Below are 21,339 nucleotides of genomic sequence, written 5' to 3' on the forward strand. Positions count from 1 at the left end.
CCCATCTCATGAATACACCAAATACTTCACACATGTCCATCTTGGCAGCTCTTGGTACTCATCACTAACGCGCCTGCTGCTGTTTGTGAAGGTTAGTTATCCTCAAAGAATCCAGCCTTCCAGTTTCCCTCTACCCTTCTCTGCCTGCAATAGCCTAATACACACATGGATTGATTGTGACATGGCCCCTCGACTATTCAACATGAATTGATTTCGACATGGCCCCTTAACTGTTCAACAAAGAAGCCCTGGTGGCGCCCTGATGAAGCACTTGACTGCTAACAGAGAGGTCACTTGCTCTAACCCTCCCATGGGAGGAAGACTCGGTGATCTACTTCCATAAAGACTGCAGCCAAGAAAACCCCATGTGGTCATTATATAGACCATCCCATGGGGTTGCCAAGAGTTGGAATGGACTAGACATACCCAGTAACCACCATTCAACGGGAGAAAGGTCAAGTAGAAAATGGCACAGCTTGAAAATAAAAGTGGAATTAAGCAGAACACCATGGACCACAAAATTAGTGACGCTAGCCCGCAATGGTAGCCTGGTTGAGAAATATGGCGGATGTCCAAGAGGCTACTTAGTCACCAGAGAAAGCAGGCCTGAAGATAGTACAGGACAACTAATGCAAACTCAGCTAACAGATCAAACTATCTACTTGAAATCTTAAACTGTATTCACAAAAAGTGCAAGCTAAAATGAACTAATATTATTTTTAAAACATCAGTCCTCCAGAATTAGGCTTCGATGATACACTGACTATAAGACCTCTTTTACACTTTCAGCCCCTTTGGTTTTCTGCTTTAGGCCCTTTACAGACAAAAGTTTGTCAAAGTAAGGGACTATTGACTCAGGAGATCACCATGTGGGCGGCCTGGTGCAAGATCAGCGATTTGAAAACAAAGTGGGTGGTTCTACATGTTCTAGAGGGTCGCTATGATTTGGCATCAACTCGATGGCAGAGAGTTGGCTTGTTGGGAAGGAAGTCATTCAAGTCTGCAGCTATGGACGTCTTTTCCAATGTCTTTTTTACTAAAAGGGACATTTGAACTTCTGAAGTGAATAACGTGTAGGGTACACTGAAAACCCAAATTAAAGCCAATTTTTGAGTCCATTCCAAATGGAATAAAAGCCTGTGATTCCCAGGCCTACTAAGCCATACAAATTTATATATAGTTATATTATTTATGTGGTGCTTTTAAGGAGTACTGGTAGCATGATCGTGTAAGTTTTGGACTGCTAACCTGAAGGGCAGAGGCTCAAACCTCTGTGCAGAGGGAAAAGGAGGAAGCTGGCTAATCTCTGTGAATGTTTACAGCCTCAGACACCTTATGCTGTAATTTGGAATTGGTTCAATGGAAGCACGTAGTAGCTTTCACCAATGAGGAATTCTCTTAATTAAGATGTTAAAAATTATTACTAATAATCTTCATGCAACTAAACATTCTATTCACCACTATTCCCTTCATCATCACTATTAAACTGAAATAGTAAAATAAATATCATCCATCAGCAGACCTGCTACAGCTAATTCAAATAATGGTAGAAGCATTATACATTCTAAGGTAATGGTTTCTGGTCATTTGCCATGTTGTTAGATTTCTGTCCCAATATAAATATTTATTAATTCGGTGAAAATGTATGCAAGGAGACATACACCACTTCAACAATTTCTACATAAACATTTCAATGAAATCAGAGATGTTATTCAAGCCGTGCTAGCTATCTTGCAATAATTAGCATAGAGTGGGTCATATCTGACCTCCTCTGGCTTCCCTGTGGCCAAGTGACAGAGGTCAGACCAGCCTCCACGTTCCGAACTTCCTTACCGATTCTGACCCTTGTCAACTTGGGTGGGCCAGGATTCTCCCATGATATGATCAAACATGGCACAGTCACCTCCATGATCGGCTCTTCTGTGCGGGAGTCACATAGTTAATTTTGGTCAGAGTCTTGATAGTTGAGGAAGACTGAATGGAGGTGTGGCCTGCTCTTGGGATAGACTGGCAGTGCGTGGAAGCTCGCTCATTTCTACTTCTGCGTCTGGATCCTGCCTCCAATCACCTGCTCTTCCCAGGAGTCATCAGCTGACTGTCAACCTGGGATTCATTTGGCCATTTTCTAATTCATTCAGCGTGGCATCGACAAGCTGTGGGTCCACATCCACATCCTGCGGTCTCTCTGCTTTATCGTCCTACTTCCTGCTTATTCGCCCTTGTATCTACCAGTGAGAAGCTTTAGGCTTACATCTGACCCATGCCACCCTATAGCCCCAATCTTACCCCTTCAGACTTCTTTTGTGTTCCCCAAACTCAACCAGCAGTTAAAGGGAATATAATTGGAGTCCCCACAGGGTACTAGAATTGACATATTGAGGTGGTGCAAACAGAAGAGTGCAGAAGTCTTTGGGGGAAGAGACAGAAAAATAGAAACATTGTCTTCAAATGCTATAGATACAGATGGAGGATATATCCAAAACCAACAGCTTCGCATTTTGATAAGTTTGTGTAACAAAATTTCCATGATTTGTAACCATATTTTTTATGTATCACCAATGTTGTGTAATCATCACTACCAATCAATGCTAGCTATCCTGTTACCATACACAGAGATTTACTACTTCCCAGGCAACAGCAATACAATTCCCATCAGTCAGCTTATTTTTATGTTTATTTAATGTGTGATTCTGAGATCATGTCCCTTAGTGCTCCTACAAATGATGTAAGGAAACAAGGGATTCCCACCTCCCCTTGCAGCTAGAGAGCATGGTATCATCTAAAACACTAAGTGATGCTTTCACACATAGAATCTGAATTTTGAAACTAGATTCCATTTGCCTAGCTGATGGTTACATTAAGGAAACTACATCTCCACATTAGGAGTTCAGTACATGTAAACTCAAGAACCAACTTGACAAAGCCACTTCAAGTCTCTAAACCAGGGGTCCTCAAACGATGGCCAGGGGCCACATGCGGCCAGCCAAGGACAGTTATCCAGCCCGTCGGTGTTTTTGCCCTTTTTTGTATTTTACTTCAAAATAAGATATGTGCCGTGTGCATAGGAATTTGTTCATAGTTTTTTTTTAACTATAGTCCAGCCCTCCAACGGGTCTGAGTGTCAGTGAAATGGACCCCTGTTTAAAAAGTTTGAGGACCTCTGATCGAAACCCTAATTTATACAAAAGCGATGATAAGTTCTTGAGATCACGCTCTATGATCATTGGGTACACAGGGTTTTTGTTTCTCTTTTTTGATTTCTGGTTTTGTTTATTTTTTGTTCAGTATTATAAAATAAAGATCTTTCTAAAAGTGTACATACTTTAAATAAATAATAAATGGTTAATTTAAAATTAGGTTGGATGACATATAGCATGAGAAAATGGTTCATAATGCTTACTAGAGCAATTAATTGGGAGGGGGTGATGCTTAAAAATGAATGCTTTTCGAATGCCCAAACTGTGTAATTCTTATTACCTTAGTTACATTTCTATAGTACCATAGAACCTAGCTCTGTAAATTGAAGTATATGTAACAAGGAAATGTTCTTTATTTTTAATTGTTGTTTTTCTTTTTTATATATACGTTTTATTAGGGGCTCATACAACTCTTATCACAATCCATACACACATCAATTGTGTAAAGCACATCTGTACATTCTTTGCCCTCATCATTTTCAAAGCATTTGCTCTCCACTTAAGCCCTTGGCATCAGGTCCTCTTTTTTCCCCCTCCCTCCCTGCTCCCCCCTCTCTCATGGGCCCTTGATAATTTATAAATTATTATTTTGTCACATCTTACCCTGTCCAATGTCTCCCTTCACCCACTTTTCTGTTGTCTGTCCCCCAGGGAGGAGGTCACATTTAGATTCTTGTAATCGGTTCCCTCTTTCCAACCCCCCCTCTCTCTACCCTCCCAGTATCACCACTCACACTCCTGGTCCTGAAGGTATCATCTGCCCTGGATTCCCTGTGCCTCCAGCTCCTATCTGCACCAGTGTACATCCTCTGCTCTATCCAGACTTGCAAGGTAGAATTTGGATCATGATAGTGGGGGGGAGGGGGGGAGCATTTAGGAACTAGAGGAAAGCTGTAGTCTTCATCAGTGCTACATGGCACCCTGACTGACTAATCTCCTCCCCTAGACCCCTCTGCAAGGGGACCTCCAGTGACCGACAAATGGGCTTTGGGTCTCCACTCTGCACTTCCCCCTTCATTCACTATGGTAAGATTTTTTTTGTTCTGATGATGCCTTATACCTGATTCCCTCGACCCCTCGTGATCACACAAGCTGGTGTGCTTCTTCCATGTGGGCTTTGTTGCCTTTTGATAGCCGGGCACCATCATCTTTCTTCGCCACATTTGCTTATGCACCTGTTTGTCCTCAGCGATCATATCATGGAGGTGTGCACCCAATGATATGATTTTTTGTTCTTTGGTGCCTGATAACTGATACCTTCAGAATTATGTGATCACACAGGCTGGTGTGTTCTTCCATGTGGGCTTTGTTGCTTCTGAGCTAGATGGCCGCTTGTTTATCTTCCAGCCTTTAAGACCCCAGATGCTATATTTTTTGATAGTCGGGCACCATCAGCTTTCTTCACCATATTTGCTTATTCACCCACTTTGTCTTAGTGGTTGTGTCAGGAGGGTGAGCATCATAGAATACCAACTTAATAGAAGAAAGTATTCTTGCATTAAGGGAGTACTTTAGTAGAGGCCCAATGTCCTTCTGCCACCTTAATACTAAACCTATAAATATAGGCACATCGATCTATTTCCCCATCCTCATATATATATTTGCATATGTACATGTCTTTGTCTAGACTTCTATAAATCCCCTTTGCCTCCCAGCTCTTTCCTCTATTTCCCTTGACTTTCCTCCTGTCCCACTATCATGCTCCATCCCCACCTGGGTTTCAGCAATACCTCTTTGTCACATTACTCTTGATCATGCCCTACCAGGCCTGCCACACCCACCTCACCACCAATTTGGATCACTTGTTCCCTTGTCCCTAGGTTTGTTAACACCACTTCCTTACCCCCCCACCTCCCCCTATCCCATTTCCCACCAGAACTGTCAGTCCAGTTGTTTTTCCTCCAGCTTGTTCATCCAGCCTATCTTATTTAGACAGACCTGCAGAGACAATACCATGCACAAAAACAAGACAGAGAAAAACCAAGCAACAATATACAACAAACAACAACAACAAACCACTGACAAAGAAGAAAACAAAACACAACAAGAAAGAAGAGCTTGTAGTTAGTTCAAGGATCATTTGTTGATCTTTAGGAGTGTTTTCCAGTCCATTCTGTTGGGGCACCATGCCCTGGACCCAAAGTCCACCTTCAGCATTCCCTGGGGACCTTGCTGCTCCACTCCCTTGCTGTTCTGCTGCATTCCCCCAATACTTAGCCTCGGGTGTACACCGGGGTTTATGTTGATTTGTATCCCCTGGGAGGTTTCACATTACCAGTTGGCCACACATAAAAATGAAAGCACATCAATTTGGAGGCATGGCATCCATAGACCCTTGCCCAGTTTTCGTTCTTTACCAAAGAACTGGCGCCATCTTTAGAAAATACACAGGTGTACATAGACCCATCTTTAGAAAATACACAGGTGTACATAGCGACAGCCCTTGAAGGACAATCATTTTTACCACTTCTTGGAAACTTACTCAATCTGCTGGTTACATGCACTTTGTAACAAGATACATTTACGGAGATTTTCAAGTAGTATTTTACTAGACATAGCTATTGCGACTAGCAAGCATAGAAAACTTACCATGAAAAAAGTCAAATGGGAAACCTGAAGACCAAATGGACATTGTCAAAAGATCATCTGCTCTTTTCACCAACACCGCAATCTATTTACAAGCACCTGGCGTCATTCTTGGAGCACATGTGTAGTTATATGCCACCCTCGCTGCGGGTGCCGGAGTTTGATGAGAGAGCAAGTCCACGCTCTCAAGAACTTGCGGACCATAGCAGTGGAGGTGGGGAGAAGGAGAAATCACTTTGAAAAATTTGTAAACAACAAGAATATCAAAGGGTGACAAGTGCTTTGCCATAGCTTAATCTTGGCATGATTTAAACAACAACAACACCAACTTTGTACCATGGAATTGACTCTGATTCATTTCGACTCTATAGGGCACAGCAGTACTGCCCCTGTGGGTTTCCTAAAGTGTAACTCTTTACAGGGGGAGAAAGCCTCATCTTTCTGGTGGTTTCAAACTGCTGACCTTTGCGGCTAAACACACTGTGTCAGCCGAGCGCCTTCCTGACATCACATTGAGAAACTGCTGCTTTAGATGAAGTGTTCAGAAACTGGAAGGAGGTGATCAATTAAAACTAGAGCAGCGGTTCTCAACCTGTGGGTCGCGACCCCTTTGGGGGTTGAACATCCCTTTCACAAGGGGTCGCCCGATTCATAACAGTAGCAAAATGACAGTTATGGAGTAGCAACGAAAATAATGTTATGGTTGGGAGGAACTGTATTCAAGGGTCGCAGCATTAGGAAGGTTGAGAACCACTGATCTAGAGGGCAAGACAGCGCTTGCAAGGGCAAATTAGCTGGCGGAGTAGAGACAACCAACTAAAGGTTACAATCTCAAGCCCACTGTGCCATGTCTTACCTATCCTCCCACCTCCCATCTCCAGGAGAGAGGACGGAGGGGCTGCAGAAAGCAAGTTGGGAAGAGCTCCCATTCCTGCTTTTTTCGGTATCACTCTTTCCCAAAGTGGGTGATACTGCCCCCTGGGGAGATGCTGGAAAGACCCAGGAGGGCTGCAACAGCAGATGCCTATATTCGGAATCTATATATCATCTATCTAATTTGTGTATCTACAATTAATCAAAACAAGTCATTCATAACGACTTTTTCTTCATAATCTCTAATGCCAAAGGATGACAAGGAAGAATGATTGAAGACTCAAATGTTCTAGAGGAGGCTGGGGGGGAGGATACCTGGAGCACAGCACAGAATCTGGGGAGTCCTATTACACTTGCAAACAGAAAAGGAGTCAAGGAGATGCTTTACATACCAGAAGATTTTGAGGAAGTCTGATGGGGCAAAGGTGAGGGTATTTGCATCTCTAAAGGCTTGCAGGCCCTGAAGGGGGCTATGAGTATGAACAGACTCTGGCCTTGGCAATAGGCCCAATGCGGCTTGAATGGGTCTCTAGCAAGAGGGCAGTCATAGAAAGTGGGCAATGTGATTTCCTGTTGACATGCAAAGTGAAACCCATGGGTGGTGGTTAGCCAGAGGCAGAGCAGAGAACAATACCAGTTGGACTAGGGACCCAAGTTTCCCACCTACAGATATGGAAAGAAAAGGAAGGCATGGGCTATGCCAGCTACCAACAACGTATTCAAAGAAATCAATCAGAAACAAAACTGGCCTAAGAAAATGGTGGTACTTTGATGATGACCTCTATAATTTTCATTGACACAAATAAAAATATATGAGACAAAGAATTTCAGCCTTGGTCTTTCTGGTTTTCTACGGCTGTGACTGAATACCTTGCTTGAATCATTTACTTAACACACATCATCTTAAGCATCAGGACTCTGTTCCTAGAAAAAGCGTAAAAATGCAGAGAAAGTTTAGGATTTATTTATTTATTTAGAATAAACACCTTTAATACATGTGCTAGGATGGGAAGATTTATTGTACTACAACGGTTTATAAACACGAAATAGAAGTCAGTCTAAAGAAAAAGATGTAAAAAAATATGTTTCAGAAAAGGGAAAAACAAGAATTGATGAAATTAAGAATCTGTTAAAAATAATAAATAAATAAAAAGAAATTAAGAAATGTTGACTCAGACAGAGCTCAGGAAAACAGTGTGTTGGGGAAAATTTTAGTGTCATATCTTACCATCTGTTTATAGCTATTTAACATAGATTGGGGGCCAGGAGAACTCCTATAGATTACTGAACATCCTGAACAATCAATCACTAGAGATAAACACCGAGCATTTCGAATTAAATGCAAAGGATCTTGACAATAGTGGAGAGGGAAGAAAAAGTTAGAAGAAAGCAAAATGTGACCTTTTTTGTCCTTTGTTGTAAAAAGGAATATTCATCATTACATAGTGTTCTTTACTTATTCAACTTCCTCAGCTCTCCGAAACAGAACAGAGAACCAAAAACGAAATTTAAAAAAAAATGAAAAGCCTATGCACAACAAAAATATGTCATAAAGGTCATGCACTAAAACTCGCAGACTCACTCACAGGAAAGGCCCATTCGCCCTCAGTCAGGGTCTGCCTAGTCATATGCACTATTAGAAAGCTTCTAGCTGTTTTCAGTGAAGCAGAGTTTAAAAAGAGGCGTGGGCCTGGTTTCATAAGATGCAGACCCATGGGTGGGGGTGGGAAGAGAAAACTGGCACAGAACAAAAGAGACAGAAACCATAAATGCACACACCACATATTATATACACACATATATTATATATATATACATATATATGACATTATTGAAAAGACTGTTTGTTCCCAAAAGAAATGATTCCATGTGTCGCAAAAGCCATTGAGGAAAAGCTCATCTGCAAGAAGAGCTGTTCATTAATGATAACCTTGACTAATTGAGGTATATTCCAAATCGACATGCAAATGGGTACAGACAAGAGACGAGCATGTTTCATTTACTCATTAAGGCATTGCCCCTCCAACCACTTTGGGACGGGCATCTAGTTGGGACCATAGGCAATAGAGAAATGAATGTTATGGCATTTAAAAAAATGGTATTTTGTTGAGTTTGGGGGGGGAGTTTACACCACAGATGTGGTTCTCACGTGACAATTTCTATATAAACCGTTCAGCCACATTAGGTACATTTTCCACAGTTTGTCAGCCATCTCTGTATCTGTGTTCTGATTATCCTATGTACGGGATTCTAATTTCCTTTTCATCCAGGCTCTAGAGCAAATGTTGATCTTTGGCTCTCGTGCAGACACGAGAACATGTTTTAGAATGGAACACCATACTCATGAATGACATTCTGCATTTTGTGTGCCAATCTATTATTTTGTTCAAAAGTGACCTCAGAGCCATTGGTGGGGTCCACACATGAACTACGCCTCCGATGAATGCCCTAGTTGAGGTATCTGAATAGCCCTGTTATCAGTTTATTATACAAAGTTTATTATGGCATATATAGATAGGTCAAAATGTGATATCTTATCATTTCATCTCCCTTTTGACCCATTTTAAAACTGTTTCACTTTTTAAAAATAAATAAGTAAAGGGGAACTACACATGGGTGAAGTCCATGGTGACTCCCCTCTGACCATGAACCAGGCACGTGATGAGCCTTGCTAACATGCAGAATGCCCGGAAACTTGATTGTTGCAGATGCAGTTAGGTTAAAATGTAACGCCTTATCATTTGATCTCCCTTATGATTCCATTTGGATTGGTTCTACTTTTTCATATTTTCTGCTTTCTTCTCTATTGAGGTTTTATTCTGTTTTACTTTGCTATTGTTGTTAGTTTTTTTTACCTTTTAATGTTCTTTTATGTAAATGAAATCCAGGATAGGATAATCTATAGAAAAAGGAGCTAGATTAATGGTTCCTTCCTTCTTAAGCGGAGGTTGCAAGGAAATGGGGAGCTAATCATAGTGAGTTCAAGAGTGAAACAAAATGTTCTAAAACAGATAGTGCTGACGATTGTACAAGTCTTCTTGATGTGAATGATTGAATAATTGAATTTTATGAAATTTGCCTTATATGCAAATAAAACTGATGGGGAAAAACAGTGACCTCAGGAGATACTTGAAGTTCAAGTATCTTAAGGTGATAGACAGCCTCGTGTATCCTCTAGTCCCAAATAGTTCAGGAAGTCTGAACTTTTTAAGAATTTGAGTCACATTCAGTGTTCTTCTCCCATTCTATCAGGGTCCATATGCCTTAAAAAAACAAAACAACTATATGATCACTCTTGCTATACCTCTGAGGCAACATCCCAAACCGAGTCTCTCATGGTACAAATTCCTACCACAAAGGTGTACACACAGAGATCCTAGTAATTTTGTCCCCTTTACACAACAAGAAAAGACCAGGACACCACCAACCAAGTCAGTGTTCTTCTCTTGTGTCTCTTTCAACTTAAATCTGGAGACCCTTAGCTAGTATGTAAGATATCAAGATCAGGAGGACTGTCCAGAATGAAGGACAAAAGGAAAGTATAGCATGGCAGATAAACCTATTTATTACACTAAAGTGGTAAGAACTGCAGGCCGTGTGGGCTTGGTGCTTCTCAGCTAGATGGCCACTTGTTTAACTTCAAGCCCTTAAGACCCCAGACCCTATATCTTTTTTTTAAGATCATTTTATTGGGGGCTCTTATAACTCTTGCTACAATCCATACATCAGCTGTATCAGACATATTAGTACATGTATTCCATCGTTCCTTTCTAGATATTTACTTTCCACTGAGCCCTAGGGATCACCTCATCTTTTTGTCCCTCCCTACCCCCCCACACCTTCATGGCCCCTTGATAGATTATAGATGGTGACGATTTTCAGATCTCACACCAACTGCTGTCTCCCTTCCCCTCTGGTTTCTGTTATTCTTACCCCTGGAGTGAGTGTGTGGTTATGTACCATTCTCTTTGATTGGTACCCCCTTCCTCCCCACCTGTTCCCCATGTCCCCCAACCCTTTTGGTATCACTATTCCAATTCCTGTTCCTGAGTTCCGTGTGTCATGAGCTTTATCTTTTACCTCTACCTCCCGTATGTACATGCTTCAGTACAATCCAGAATGGGAAGCAGCACTGGGGTCATGAGAGTGGGGGGTGAGAAAGCCTCAAGGAACCATAGGAATATTGTGTGTTTCATCAGTGCTTTACTGCACCCTGGTTGACTCATCCCTTCGATGTGACCCCTCTGCTGGGGGATGTTCCATTGTCTACAGATGGGCTTTGGGTCACTGCTCTGACCCCCCTCATTCTCAACATGTTTTTGTTTGTTTACTTGCTATGGGTCTTTTGATGCCTGTTACCCGGTCCCAATGACACCTCATGATCGCACCGGCTGGTGTTCTTCTCCCATGTGGGCTTGTTGTGCCACTGTTGATGGCCGCTTGTTTAACTTCAAAACTTTAAGACTCCAGAAGCTATACTTTTTAATAGCCAGGCACCACCAGTTTTCTTCACATATGTTTATGCACCCAATGTTGCCTTCAGCAATTATGTCAGGAAGGTGAGTATCATTCAGTGCCACAATATTAGACAAACCTTTTTGGTACGGAAGTAAGACATAAGTAGAGGCCCAAAATCCATCTGCTTCCTTGTTGTGTGTGTGTGTATATATACATAATATACACACACACATATGTGTGTGTATATATACATAATACACACACACATACATAGACAAATACACCTATATTGATATATGTACATATATGCATATCTATATTTATACTATATATTTTTTACTTTTTCTTTTTTCTGCCCACGATCGCATTTAACCATTGTTCACCTCACAGTAATTCCTCTGGGATGCATTTCAATTGATCAAACACAGCCAGGAATGCCACACCCTGCTCACTGTCAATTGTAGAACCCTTGCTGTTTCCCTGTCCCTGTCTTCATTGGCTCACTGCTCCCCTCCCCCACCTCCTCGCCTCCCACTGCCACCCTCATCCAACCATGGATCCCTTCCATGTCTCCTGGAGATGATTTATCCTATCTTACATAGATAGATACCAACAACAACAACAACAACAGACCATACAAATAGTTCCAAGAAGCCCACCAACCTGTGTGTGTCCATGAGGATAGGTATCAGAAATTCAAAAACAAGCAATCAAATTTGTCGTGAAGGAGCATGGACAAAGTGGAATCTTAAAAAAAAAGTTCACAGTCCTTCACAGAAGGGTCACATGGAAGGGATGATAAATCTAGGGAGTGGTATAAGTACTGGTAAAACATAACTATCCATTAGGTGTTTAATATTTCCTCCCCATACTATTATAATATAGTCTTTGACTTCACTAATCTTGTTAGACCTGTGTATGTTCATTTATATAATTAAGAACGTTTGATGCATAAAGCCAAGAGAGATAACCCTTTGGAAAAAGTAATGGGAGTAATGATTCCCTGAGGGTACTGGAAGAGAAGGGAGGGGAGTTGCTGAGAGCAATGGTGACTGTATAACTCCACTCAAGGGGAACAATTAACAGAACTGCAAGTGAACGGATACTTGGGATGGTGTAAGCTATGTCAAGTAGTAATAGTATTAGATAATGTAATATTAAGGGTTCCTGGGGTAGGGTGGGGGAGGGAGGGGATAAAGGGGAGCAGATATCAAAGAGTTCAAGAAGAAAGGAAATGTTTCGAAACTGATGGTGATAACAGTTGTAAAAGTCTGCTCGATCGAACTGAATTATGGATTATTATAATACCTGTAAGAGCTCCCAGTAAACTCATTAATAAAAATACAAAATTAAAAAGAATTGCAAGCCAATATTAAGTCAAAGCCCAGGGAACTATTTTTTTCCAAATAATATTTCTGACATATCATTCCAACATATCCCTTCCCTTCCCATACAGTTCTGTTGTCCATTCCCATCAGGTGAAGCTATACAGTCTTCAATGCTATCCACTCCCCTCTTCTCCCCTTCTTCTCCACACCCCTCCCCCCACTTCCAGTACCATCAGGGAACCTTTACTCCTGTTAGTACCTCTGAAGGGTCATCGATCTCAACTACCATGTATCAAGCAAGCTTAAATGTACAAATGAACATATGCAGGTCTAACATGACCAGCAAAATATATAACATGGACCATCATAGTAAGAGGAGGAAACATTAAAGAACTAAAGCAGCGGTTCTCAATCTGTGGGTCGTGACCCCTTTGGGGGTCAAATGATCCTTTCACAGGGGTTGCTCAATTCATAACAGTAGCGTCTGCACACACACAAATAGTAGCACAATTACAGTTTTGAAGTAGAAACGGAAATAATTTTGTTTGGGAGGGGGGGGGGGTCACCACAACATGAGGAACTGTATTAAATGGTCATGGCATTAGGAAGGGTTAGAACCGCTGAACTTAGGGATAGCTATGTGGTTCATCAGTGCCACGCCACACTATGGGTTTATCCTCCATTCTGTAAAGTCCAGGTAAGTCTTAGTGGGCTAAATGACATTCATCTCCCCAAACTAACTTTGAAGCTTCTCTACGTGTTCCTGTTTAAATACATATATTTAATCAGTTATGGTAATCAACTCCAACTTATCAAATCCATTGGGATACCAGAGGAATACAAAACTGAGCAGGCCTGAGAATTTGGTAGAGGGGCACTCTTAGAAACAACGGAATAAATACTCCGGGAGAAAGACTCCAATGGGGAGAGACTTGAATGCAGAACGGAGATCCCTTGGTCACAACAGATACATTCAGACATTTCAGATTTAGCATTGACCAAACGACACTGCCTGCACTGTGCCAAGGGCACTATGTGGTATGATGAGGAGGCCTGTACTTAGAGACGGGGCCTGCTTTCCAAATGCAGACAGCAACAAGGCAATAAGGCATCAATCGCCACTCAACAGGAAGACAACAAAATCCATTTGAGGGTTTAGAACATTTGAAAGCAAACGGTGACAAACTAAGTTCCAGCAAATCTGGTGGCAAGAGGAGCTTTTCCCTAGCACCTACCTGTTATCCTCAAACCCTGGACTCCTGAAGCAGGACAATCAAGCTGAGCCTGTGCAAGAAAACAGCTCTACATTGCCCCCTAGTGCTGAGCAGTCCCATTCTCCTTAAAGGAAAAATTAAAAGGTGAGTCGTTTCCCTACCTCTCTCTACTAGCTTCCCGCAGCCAGTGCTCCCAAGAGCTAAACATAGCTCGCTGTCTGCCCACAGATTAGCAAGCCAACAGGTTATTTTAAGCATCATACATCTTCGGCATGAAAATGGCCCTGCCACGCACGCACGGACGGCAAGAGAATGCCTGGGTTCATGAAGCTGTCCCTAGGCTGTGAACCTACAACTGGTGCAAGCCAATGACGGCGAGAACTCTGGGGCCCATTACCAAATGCTGGTGCCATCTAAATCCCAAAGAGACGGAGAAGAAAGGAACAACCAGAGGTACAAAGGGCAAAGGTGGCAAAGGGGATTGGGAAGGTGACAGATGCCCAGCACGGGCTTGATAACACAGAGTTATAGTGGAAATTATAAAGAGCATGAGCAGGCGAAAATATGGGACCGAAGCAAGGGATTTTGTACACTGTGGTTACTTAGGAAGAGCTTGCCTAGTGAGAAGCATTATTTTAAACGGGACATTTATTTTACACGAGAAAGAACAAAGGTTGGTCTGATCTGCTTCCTGCCAGGGTACAGCTGGTGCTATGGCTCCTTTGATCACTTTCCCCCAGCCCTGTGCAGCTCCTGTGATTAGAGATAGATCCCTAGACTGCCCTTTGATCAGCAGCTCAAGCAGCCTGCAGGTGCCATGTGCCATGACATTAGCAAGCTGTAAGAAACAACCACCCCGCTATTGGCTGATAAACGGGACACGTGCCTGCAGCCTGCGCACACCAACTGCAGATGCTGTCTACGAAAGTCCCAGGAATCGCGTATTTTATCCCTTCCTTTACTCAAGACATTCCCATGTCTTCTCTGAAAGTTGACCATCAAATTCAAAGTCGAAGTTCTGAAATGCCCATCGCCTAAAGAAACAGCCAGCGTGACTTAGAAACGTGGGACAAACCACGCGATTCCGTAGGCTGCCGCTTGTGTTGATCTGGCCTGGTTAACGAGGTGACAGCATTCTTGCATTCTGCATGGATGGCATGGAAAGTAGTAAAAAACGTGTGCTCCTCTCTTCAAAGACCATTCAGAGCAACTACTTGTTGCAAGATGTCTAATATTCTCATTTTAAACAGCCTACAATTACACTGTGGTTTCGTGTGCAATATAAAATTTCTATTTACAAAGTCTTCTCAAAAATGACTTCATAATAGTAGATCAAGAGAGAAAGGGTTTAGAAACTGAATGATGTAAATCATATGGGGTTCAGAGGCTAAGCAAATTACACACCCTGAAGCTGCCCTGGCTTTATGAAAGGAGTCTTTCTCCAGCTCTGGCAATCCCAGCCCAAGGGAACTTGCATCTGAGAGTTTTCTAAACATTTCAGGTACACTTGAAAGCTGAAAGTAATTCTCATTTCCTATGCAGGATTAAGTCGTTTCCAGAGCACACAAAATAGCAGCCATTCACCAAACACATACAAAAACACGCCGCCAGAAAGGTAAGAACTTTAGAGTACAAAGCCACTTTTAAAATAAGAGCACATGAGCAACAGGTTTTCTCGTCCCCCTTAAAACGTCCACCCAGCCTCTTGACCTCTATATAGCCCACGTCCTTGGCGTTGAAATGCTTCCTTTAATGCCATTGCTACATCCACCGCCACCACCCCACCCCACCCCCAAAATACATACATCTGAGTAAAAGCAAACACGCCAAGGATCATTCGTTTTGTATCCCTTTTTAGAGGCAGCTCGTGAACGTCTCACTCTGGCCCTGAAAGGTCCTAAAAGCTGCGTTTTCAACGACATTCACAATCTCTTCCAGCAGGCAGGTCCCCTCTAACTGAGGCTGCAGGGCAACTCCTGTTGCCCAGCTAGAGCGGTGTGGCAGCTTCCGAAATTGCACAGGGCACGCAATCTGGAAAAGTCCACGCCAATGAACGGAGAGACGCGGAGATCTAGCAGGAGGGTGTACACCCCACCGCCGCTCACAGTGCCAAGTGTAACCCCCGCAGACGGGCGAGCAACGAGGGGCGCGGGGAGGGGGGCTTCTTACCGTTCTGCTCCTTGTGGCTGGAGAACTGGGATTTCCCGCTCGGGCCGGACTCGGCCTGCGTCCCGAGTCTGCGGCCGCCCAGGGCAGATGTCAGCAGGAGAAGCCCGAGGAGGAGCATCTGGCTGACCGGGGCGAGGGCTGACGCTCGGCGGGCACTGGGGACGCAGCGGCTCCGGCGTCTCTTCACCACCGCCAGCGGAAGGCTGCTCTGGGGAGGCAGCGCCGAGCCTGCTCTGGCAGCAGAGAATCACAGGGTAGTTTCCACATCATCCCATCCAAGACTTTTTCCTAGAGCCCTCTTCGGCGTCTCCAGTTTTTTGAAAGGATCAAAGCCAAACCTGGACCTGAACCAGTTTCCCAAGGTTTCAACAAATCCTGAGCTGCGCCGAAGTGGTGGGGGTGGGGTGGGGGGGTGGGGGGGAAGGCGAGGGAGGAAAGGGGGGGGGGTGGGGACGCGCGGGAGCCGCGGGAGTCCCCAGCAAGTTGCTGGGAGCACCTGTCAGTTTGGGGGGGGACAGGAGAGAGGCGAGCACTCGAGGGGCGCGCGGAGGCAAGTGGGCGGAGAGCCGTTTCGGGGCAGTAAGGAAGCTGCCAGGCGGCTCTCGGGGCGCCCCTCGCCCCAGCTCCACCCCACCCCCAAAGGGGGAGGGGGACGAGAGGAAGGGAGGAAGCCGCAGTCCCGGGGCGGCGGAGCCCCAGCGGGCGCGGGCCCGGACCAAGGCTGCCCGGCGCGCGCGGGGCGAGGCCGCGGGGCTCCCGCTCCCCGGCCGGCCGGCAGTCGGCGTGCCCGGTCCCGATCGCTGCCGAACGGATTTCGCCACCTGGCTGCAGTTCGCCGCCACCAAAGTTCACCTTGTTTGCGCGCGCGTCCCCCTTCCTGGCCGCCCAGGGCAGTCCGGCCCGCCGGGGTCACCGCGGGGACCCAGTCGCCGCTACTCCCCGCCCCCAGCCCCGGGCTCCGCGCGCACCTCGGGGCTCGGCGCCGCGTCTCCGCGCCGGGTGGAGAGGGAGGCAGGCCCGGGCCGAGGACCCGGCTAGTCCCCTCCCCTTCTCCACCTTCCCCCAGCCGGGCGGCCGTCGGGAGGAGGGGACCTTGGGCCGATCTGCGGCTGGGCGCGCGGGGGCGAGCAGGGGTGGTCGCGCCGCACCCCCGCGGCGGCCGGGGGGGGGTGAGGGGGGAGAGGCGGGGCAGCCCCGGGCTGTGTCTGCTCCGGGGGCCTAGGGGCGACAGCTGGCAGCCCAACAGGTGCTGGCGCACTCTGGAGGTGCCGCGGGACTTGCCACTTTTAGGACTGGCGGAGAGAAAGGATGGAGGCAAGAAGTACTGCGACCACCCAGTGCCTGCCCCTCCACGGTGACCGGTGGCCTTCACTTCTCATTAATTGCCCCCGGGGGGGTCTCCATCCCAAGAGCGCTTGGAGTGAAGTCCAGTGAAAGAGGGAGAAAGAAAGGGGGGCGGAAAAATGCAAAGATTTCCCACTCTCAGAAGTGGAATGGATTAAAAAAAAAAAGCAAAGGCAAACTGCCAAATAATAGTCATTCATTTAAGCAAGTATTTATTTAAGGCCTACTGTAGTCCAAGTGTAAGGAGCCCTGATAGGGTGGTGATGAGAGCGTTGGGCTGCTAACTGCAAGGTCAGTTCTAAAGCACTAGCCACTCAGCAGGAGAAAGAGGAGGCTTTCAACTCCCTTGGAAATCCACAGATTCAGGTCTTTCTACCCTGTCCTACATGAACCGAAACCCTCTATGGGAGCAAGTCCTTGGTGACTAGGACTGAGACTGTACTATGTGTTATGTGTCCTGGTGAGAACACAAAAAAAACCTCCCTCATTATGCTGACATTGCATTTAATTAATATCAGGTAAATGATTGGGTTGCGAAGATCAGCAATTGGAACCTGGCACCCAAATCAGAAATATCGCCTAACCTCCTTCTAAGGCTTTATGAAGCAAAGCAATGCAAACAAGAGTTTGGACAGAAGAATGCAGCCTTAAGACGCTTGCTGAAATAGGCATGGATTGTAAATGACTTTTTGAGGACCTGCCATGCAGGCCTCCTAGTCTTCTAAGCCTAGCTGCTGGAACTTCCCAGTAAACAACCCAGTGGCCATGCTTGTTCAAAGGCTTGAGATCAAGAGAAAATCATTCTTAAACTAGGAACCGACCCTTCATCCGTCATGTGGAAAACGTCAAGCCTTCATCTATTTAAACAGTAGCTGGGGCCAGCCATCCAAACTCTTCTGCTTCCCAAGTCTCTCTCTCTCTTTCCTTCTTTCCCCCTTCTCCTCCGCCCCCTGCAGTCGCCTCCTCTCCTCTCCTCTCTTCTTCCCCCAAATTCTAATGGATTTAGTTACTCTTTGGAACCTTTGCCTACCTGTCCTTATCTTTCAGTTTTCATTGCTTTGCCACTTCTATCTGCAGGGTACTGAATGAGACCCTGCCCTGGACTTGAAGGAATTTATAGTTTAGAAGACACAAGCCTTGCTATTTCCTTCCTTTAGCAGGTCTTTGCCCTCAGTGTGAATGCATGTTTGCACAGCAAATGCTACTACATTGGGAAGGATCCCACATGTTATGCTGTGACGTGCTTAAATTGCACGCCTGATCTACCCGTAGCTCTCTACTGTAACAACTAATTGCTATCTAAAGCTCCCATCTGATGGATCTGTATACATGTATTTCTAACAAAGCTGCTACTCCCCAGTCCTCTGAGTTTTACCAATTTAATTTTGTCATCGGGATTTTTCTAAATAATGCTGTGTTTGTGTGGTTGAGTTTCCTGCCCACCGACAGAGGACCTATGTGTATGTGTGTAAGTTTGTGTCTGCAAATACACCAATTTGCTATCACTAGATTGTAAGGGCATTGACTCCTCCTTATTCTGTATCATTTCCTATGGACTAGAACAGAGCCTGGCATGGGGAAATAATAAACACTCTGACTGACTGACAGTTTTCTTTATTGAGTCATGTCCAGTCTCCCTGGAATTTCAACACAGAGGCTGCATTTGAAAAGTTACAGATGATTTGGAATAATGCCCTACCTCTGTGTCTCACCTCCTCCCTATTCTACAGATTGATTTGACAATTGCTTTATAAAGCCTGCCAGGTGCTTCTGAATGACCCCTAGAAAAAAATCACATCCCCGTTGGTAGGTTTCCGTTCATTGTACTTGACGGTTGTTTCTAAAACTGTTCTTGGTATTGGTAGAGTAGATTCTTTGAACACTTTGTCCTCTCTCTATCTTCCTGCTCCACTTTGCTTCTACACGTTTCCTAGCAAAGCTTGACACTTGCGCCGCTAGTAAACTTTATACAATCCGTACTCTGAACACTTGCTAAACGATGTATTTTGAATGAACATGGCTCAGTTTGGGCTGAAGGCATTTCCTTCCAAAGAAAGGCATCTTCTCAGCCAACCATGAAACATCATTGTGAGCATTCTTTGTGGTTTTCATAGTTTCTTCAACTTGGGAAGGAGTAGCTACTCCTGCTGAATTCTTGAAGTGTGCTACCTATGTCTTCTTGGTAAAGACATAGTAAAGAGTATTTGTGAAGGGATGATTTTGGTAGTATTTTTTAATAATGGATATTATTATTATTTGTGACTTTCAGGTAGATGCCATATATGCAATAAGGTTTTAAATCAAATTCTGGTTGTGTTGATAACCAACCACACAGTCAGCAGTTCAAACCCACCAGCCAGTCTATAGGAGAAAGATGAGGCTTTCCGCTCCATAAAGATGTACAGTCTCAGAAACCCACAGGGGCAGTTCTACTCTGTCCTCTAGGCTGCTTTGAGTCAGAATTAACTCAATGGTTATAAGTTTGTTTTGTAAATCACCAGTTCTAAATCTATGAAAGAAAAATGAGGCTTTCTACTCCAGTAAAGAGTTAGTCTCAAAAACCCACAGTGGCCACTCTACTCCATCCTATAGGGTCACTATGAATTAGCATCCACTTGAGGGCAGTGAATTTGGCTTTGGGTAGCCATTAGTAGCTAGCCAGAAAAGCAGGAACACTGGCATTTTTGGTGGGTTTTTATTTTGCTTCAGTAAATCCATTATTAAAAGTTTTCTTGCTCTCAAATAGTATTTGTGAAGACACACAGATACAATTATACATCTAAAATTAAGATCTTTCCCAGAGCTTTTAGGCAGTTTAGTGTTAGATAATAAAATACACAATTCCAATGTCCCAAACCTCTGTTCCATATAATGACTATTCTGTCTTCAAAATGGCTAGTAAGCAATATATTCATGAGCTTCAAGAAGTTCGTGGAATGTTTCCATTTTCTTCTAATTTTATTTGACCAGTAAACGTGTTAAGTCCCCTTGTGTTTTGTGTGTGTGGGGGTGGGTAGGTGGGAGGGGGGGTGGAAAAGGTCAAGAATGAGGAGTGATAAGCAAAAGACCCTAAGAACACAGCTGGGATAAAACCACTCAAGCAAATAAAGAGAAACTTTCATAAATTAGGTTAATCTCTCTTAGCATTATTGTTTTATCTCTCAGCTTTCTTCAATGGCCCTGTCTTAAATGCTCTAAGTTTCTCAAAACTCATGACCAAATTCATTGCCATTGAGTCGATTCTGATTCCTCATGACCCTGCAGGCCACAGTAGAACTAGAACTGCCCTTGGGGGTTTCTGAGACTGTGACGCTTTAGGGGAGTAGAACATCTCATCTTTCTCCACCACGGTGTCGCCGGAGACTTGGCTGGGTTAACATCCCCAAGCATACATAACCCACTATGCTATCGGCTGTCAAAGATTTTAAGTATGTATAATGTACTTCTTTTTGCTGAGTAATTGTTACACTGGGAGGTAAAAAGGTGCCCATGAATAAATATGAGAAAATAGCTATCATTTTGGGGTTGTAGCATATATTAGTTCTCTATCTTGTCCAACTTAAAAATAATAAACTAAATGTTTCTTATATTTTATTCTCCAGCACCTTATACCTCTCCAGTATAACCATTGCTAATCTAAAAAAGGCTTGCTGGCTGTGGGGATGGTAGCTGAGTTTTTTAAGGCTTGCTTTCCACAGAAGTAGATGGACTTTTTAATTGTGACTTGTCGGAGCAGAAAATTTGGGAAGGGAGGATTTAGGGATTAGTGGCCAGGAGGAATAACTGACAGGGATTTGTGTCCAGGTGGCCTTTATGGCCTTTACCATCGATGTCAAGCTGCTATGTCCTTTTTGAAATCACATTTGAGCACGCAAATATGTTTTCCAAAATCCTAGCAGTACTTGTCTAACTCAGAACTCAGGGAATAAGTAACCAAACTTAAGTAGCCCCAAAGAAAGAGGAGCTCTGATAACCTTTGAACCCCACCATAAAAGGTCGTTTCACTGGAAGATGTGAGACCAAGGACTTAGTCGGGCTTTACCATGAACAAACAGAACAACCTTGATCTAAAATCCCCCTGACCCTCAGCTTTCTTCCTTTTACAATGAGAAATTTGAACTGAATTCACTCGCCAGCCTCTTACAGCCTTATTCATCTTTGATTTCTTAA

The 21,339-nt window shown here is 44.2% G+C and overlaps 1 protein-coding gene across 2 annotated transcripts in view; it reads right to left on the bottom strand.

The window, feature by feature from the left end:
- The window catches only part of PDGFC (platelet derived growth factor C), a 261,841-nt gene extending 245,015 nt beyond the window's left edge, over nt 1–16,826 (bottom strand). The window contains exon 1 of one of the 2 annotated variants that reach the window (XM_075543636.1): nt 15,826–16,826. In XM_075543636.1, the coding sequence (XP_075399751.1) occupies nt 15,826–15,943 (118 nt within the window). In that variant the 5' untranslated portion in view covers nt 15,944–16,826. Of the gene's footprint in view, nt 1–15,461; nt 15,600–15,825 lie in introns of those variants that run through there. The other variant, XM_075543635.1, reaches the window with a different exon arrangement.
- Between the last annotated feature and the right edge of the window lie 4,513 nt (nt 16,827–21,339).

The sequence above is a fragment of the Tenrec ecaudatus genome, chromosome 3 (genome assembly GCF_050624435.1).
Source record: "Tenrec ecaudatus isolate mTenEca1 chromosome 3, mTenEca1.hap1, whole genome shotgun sequence".
In the NCBI taxonomy this organism is placed as follows: domain Eukaryota; kingdom Metazoa; phylum Chordata; class Mammalia; order Afrosoricida; family Tenrecidae; genus Tenrec; species Tenrec ecaudatus.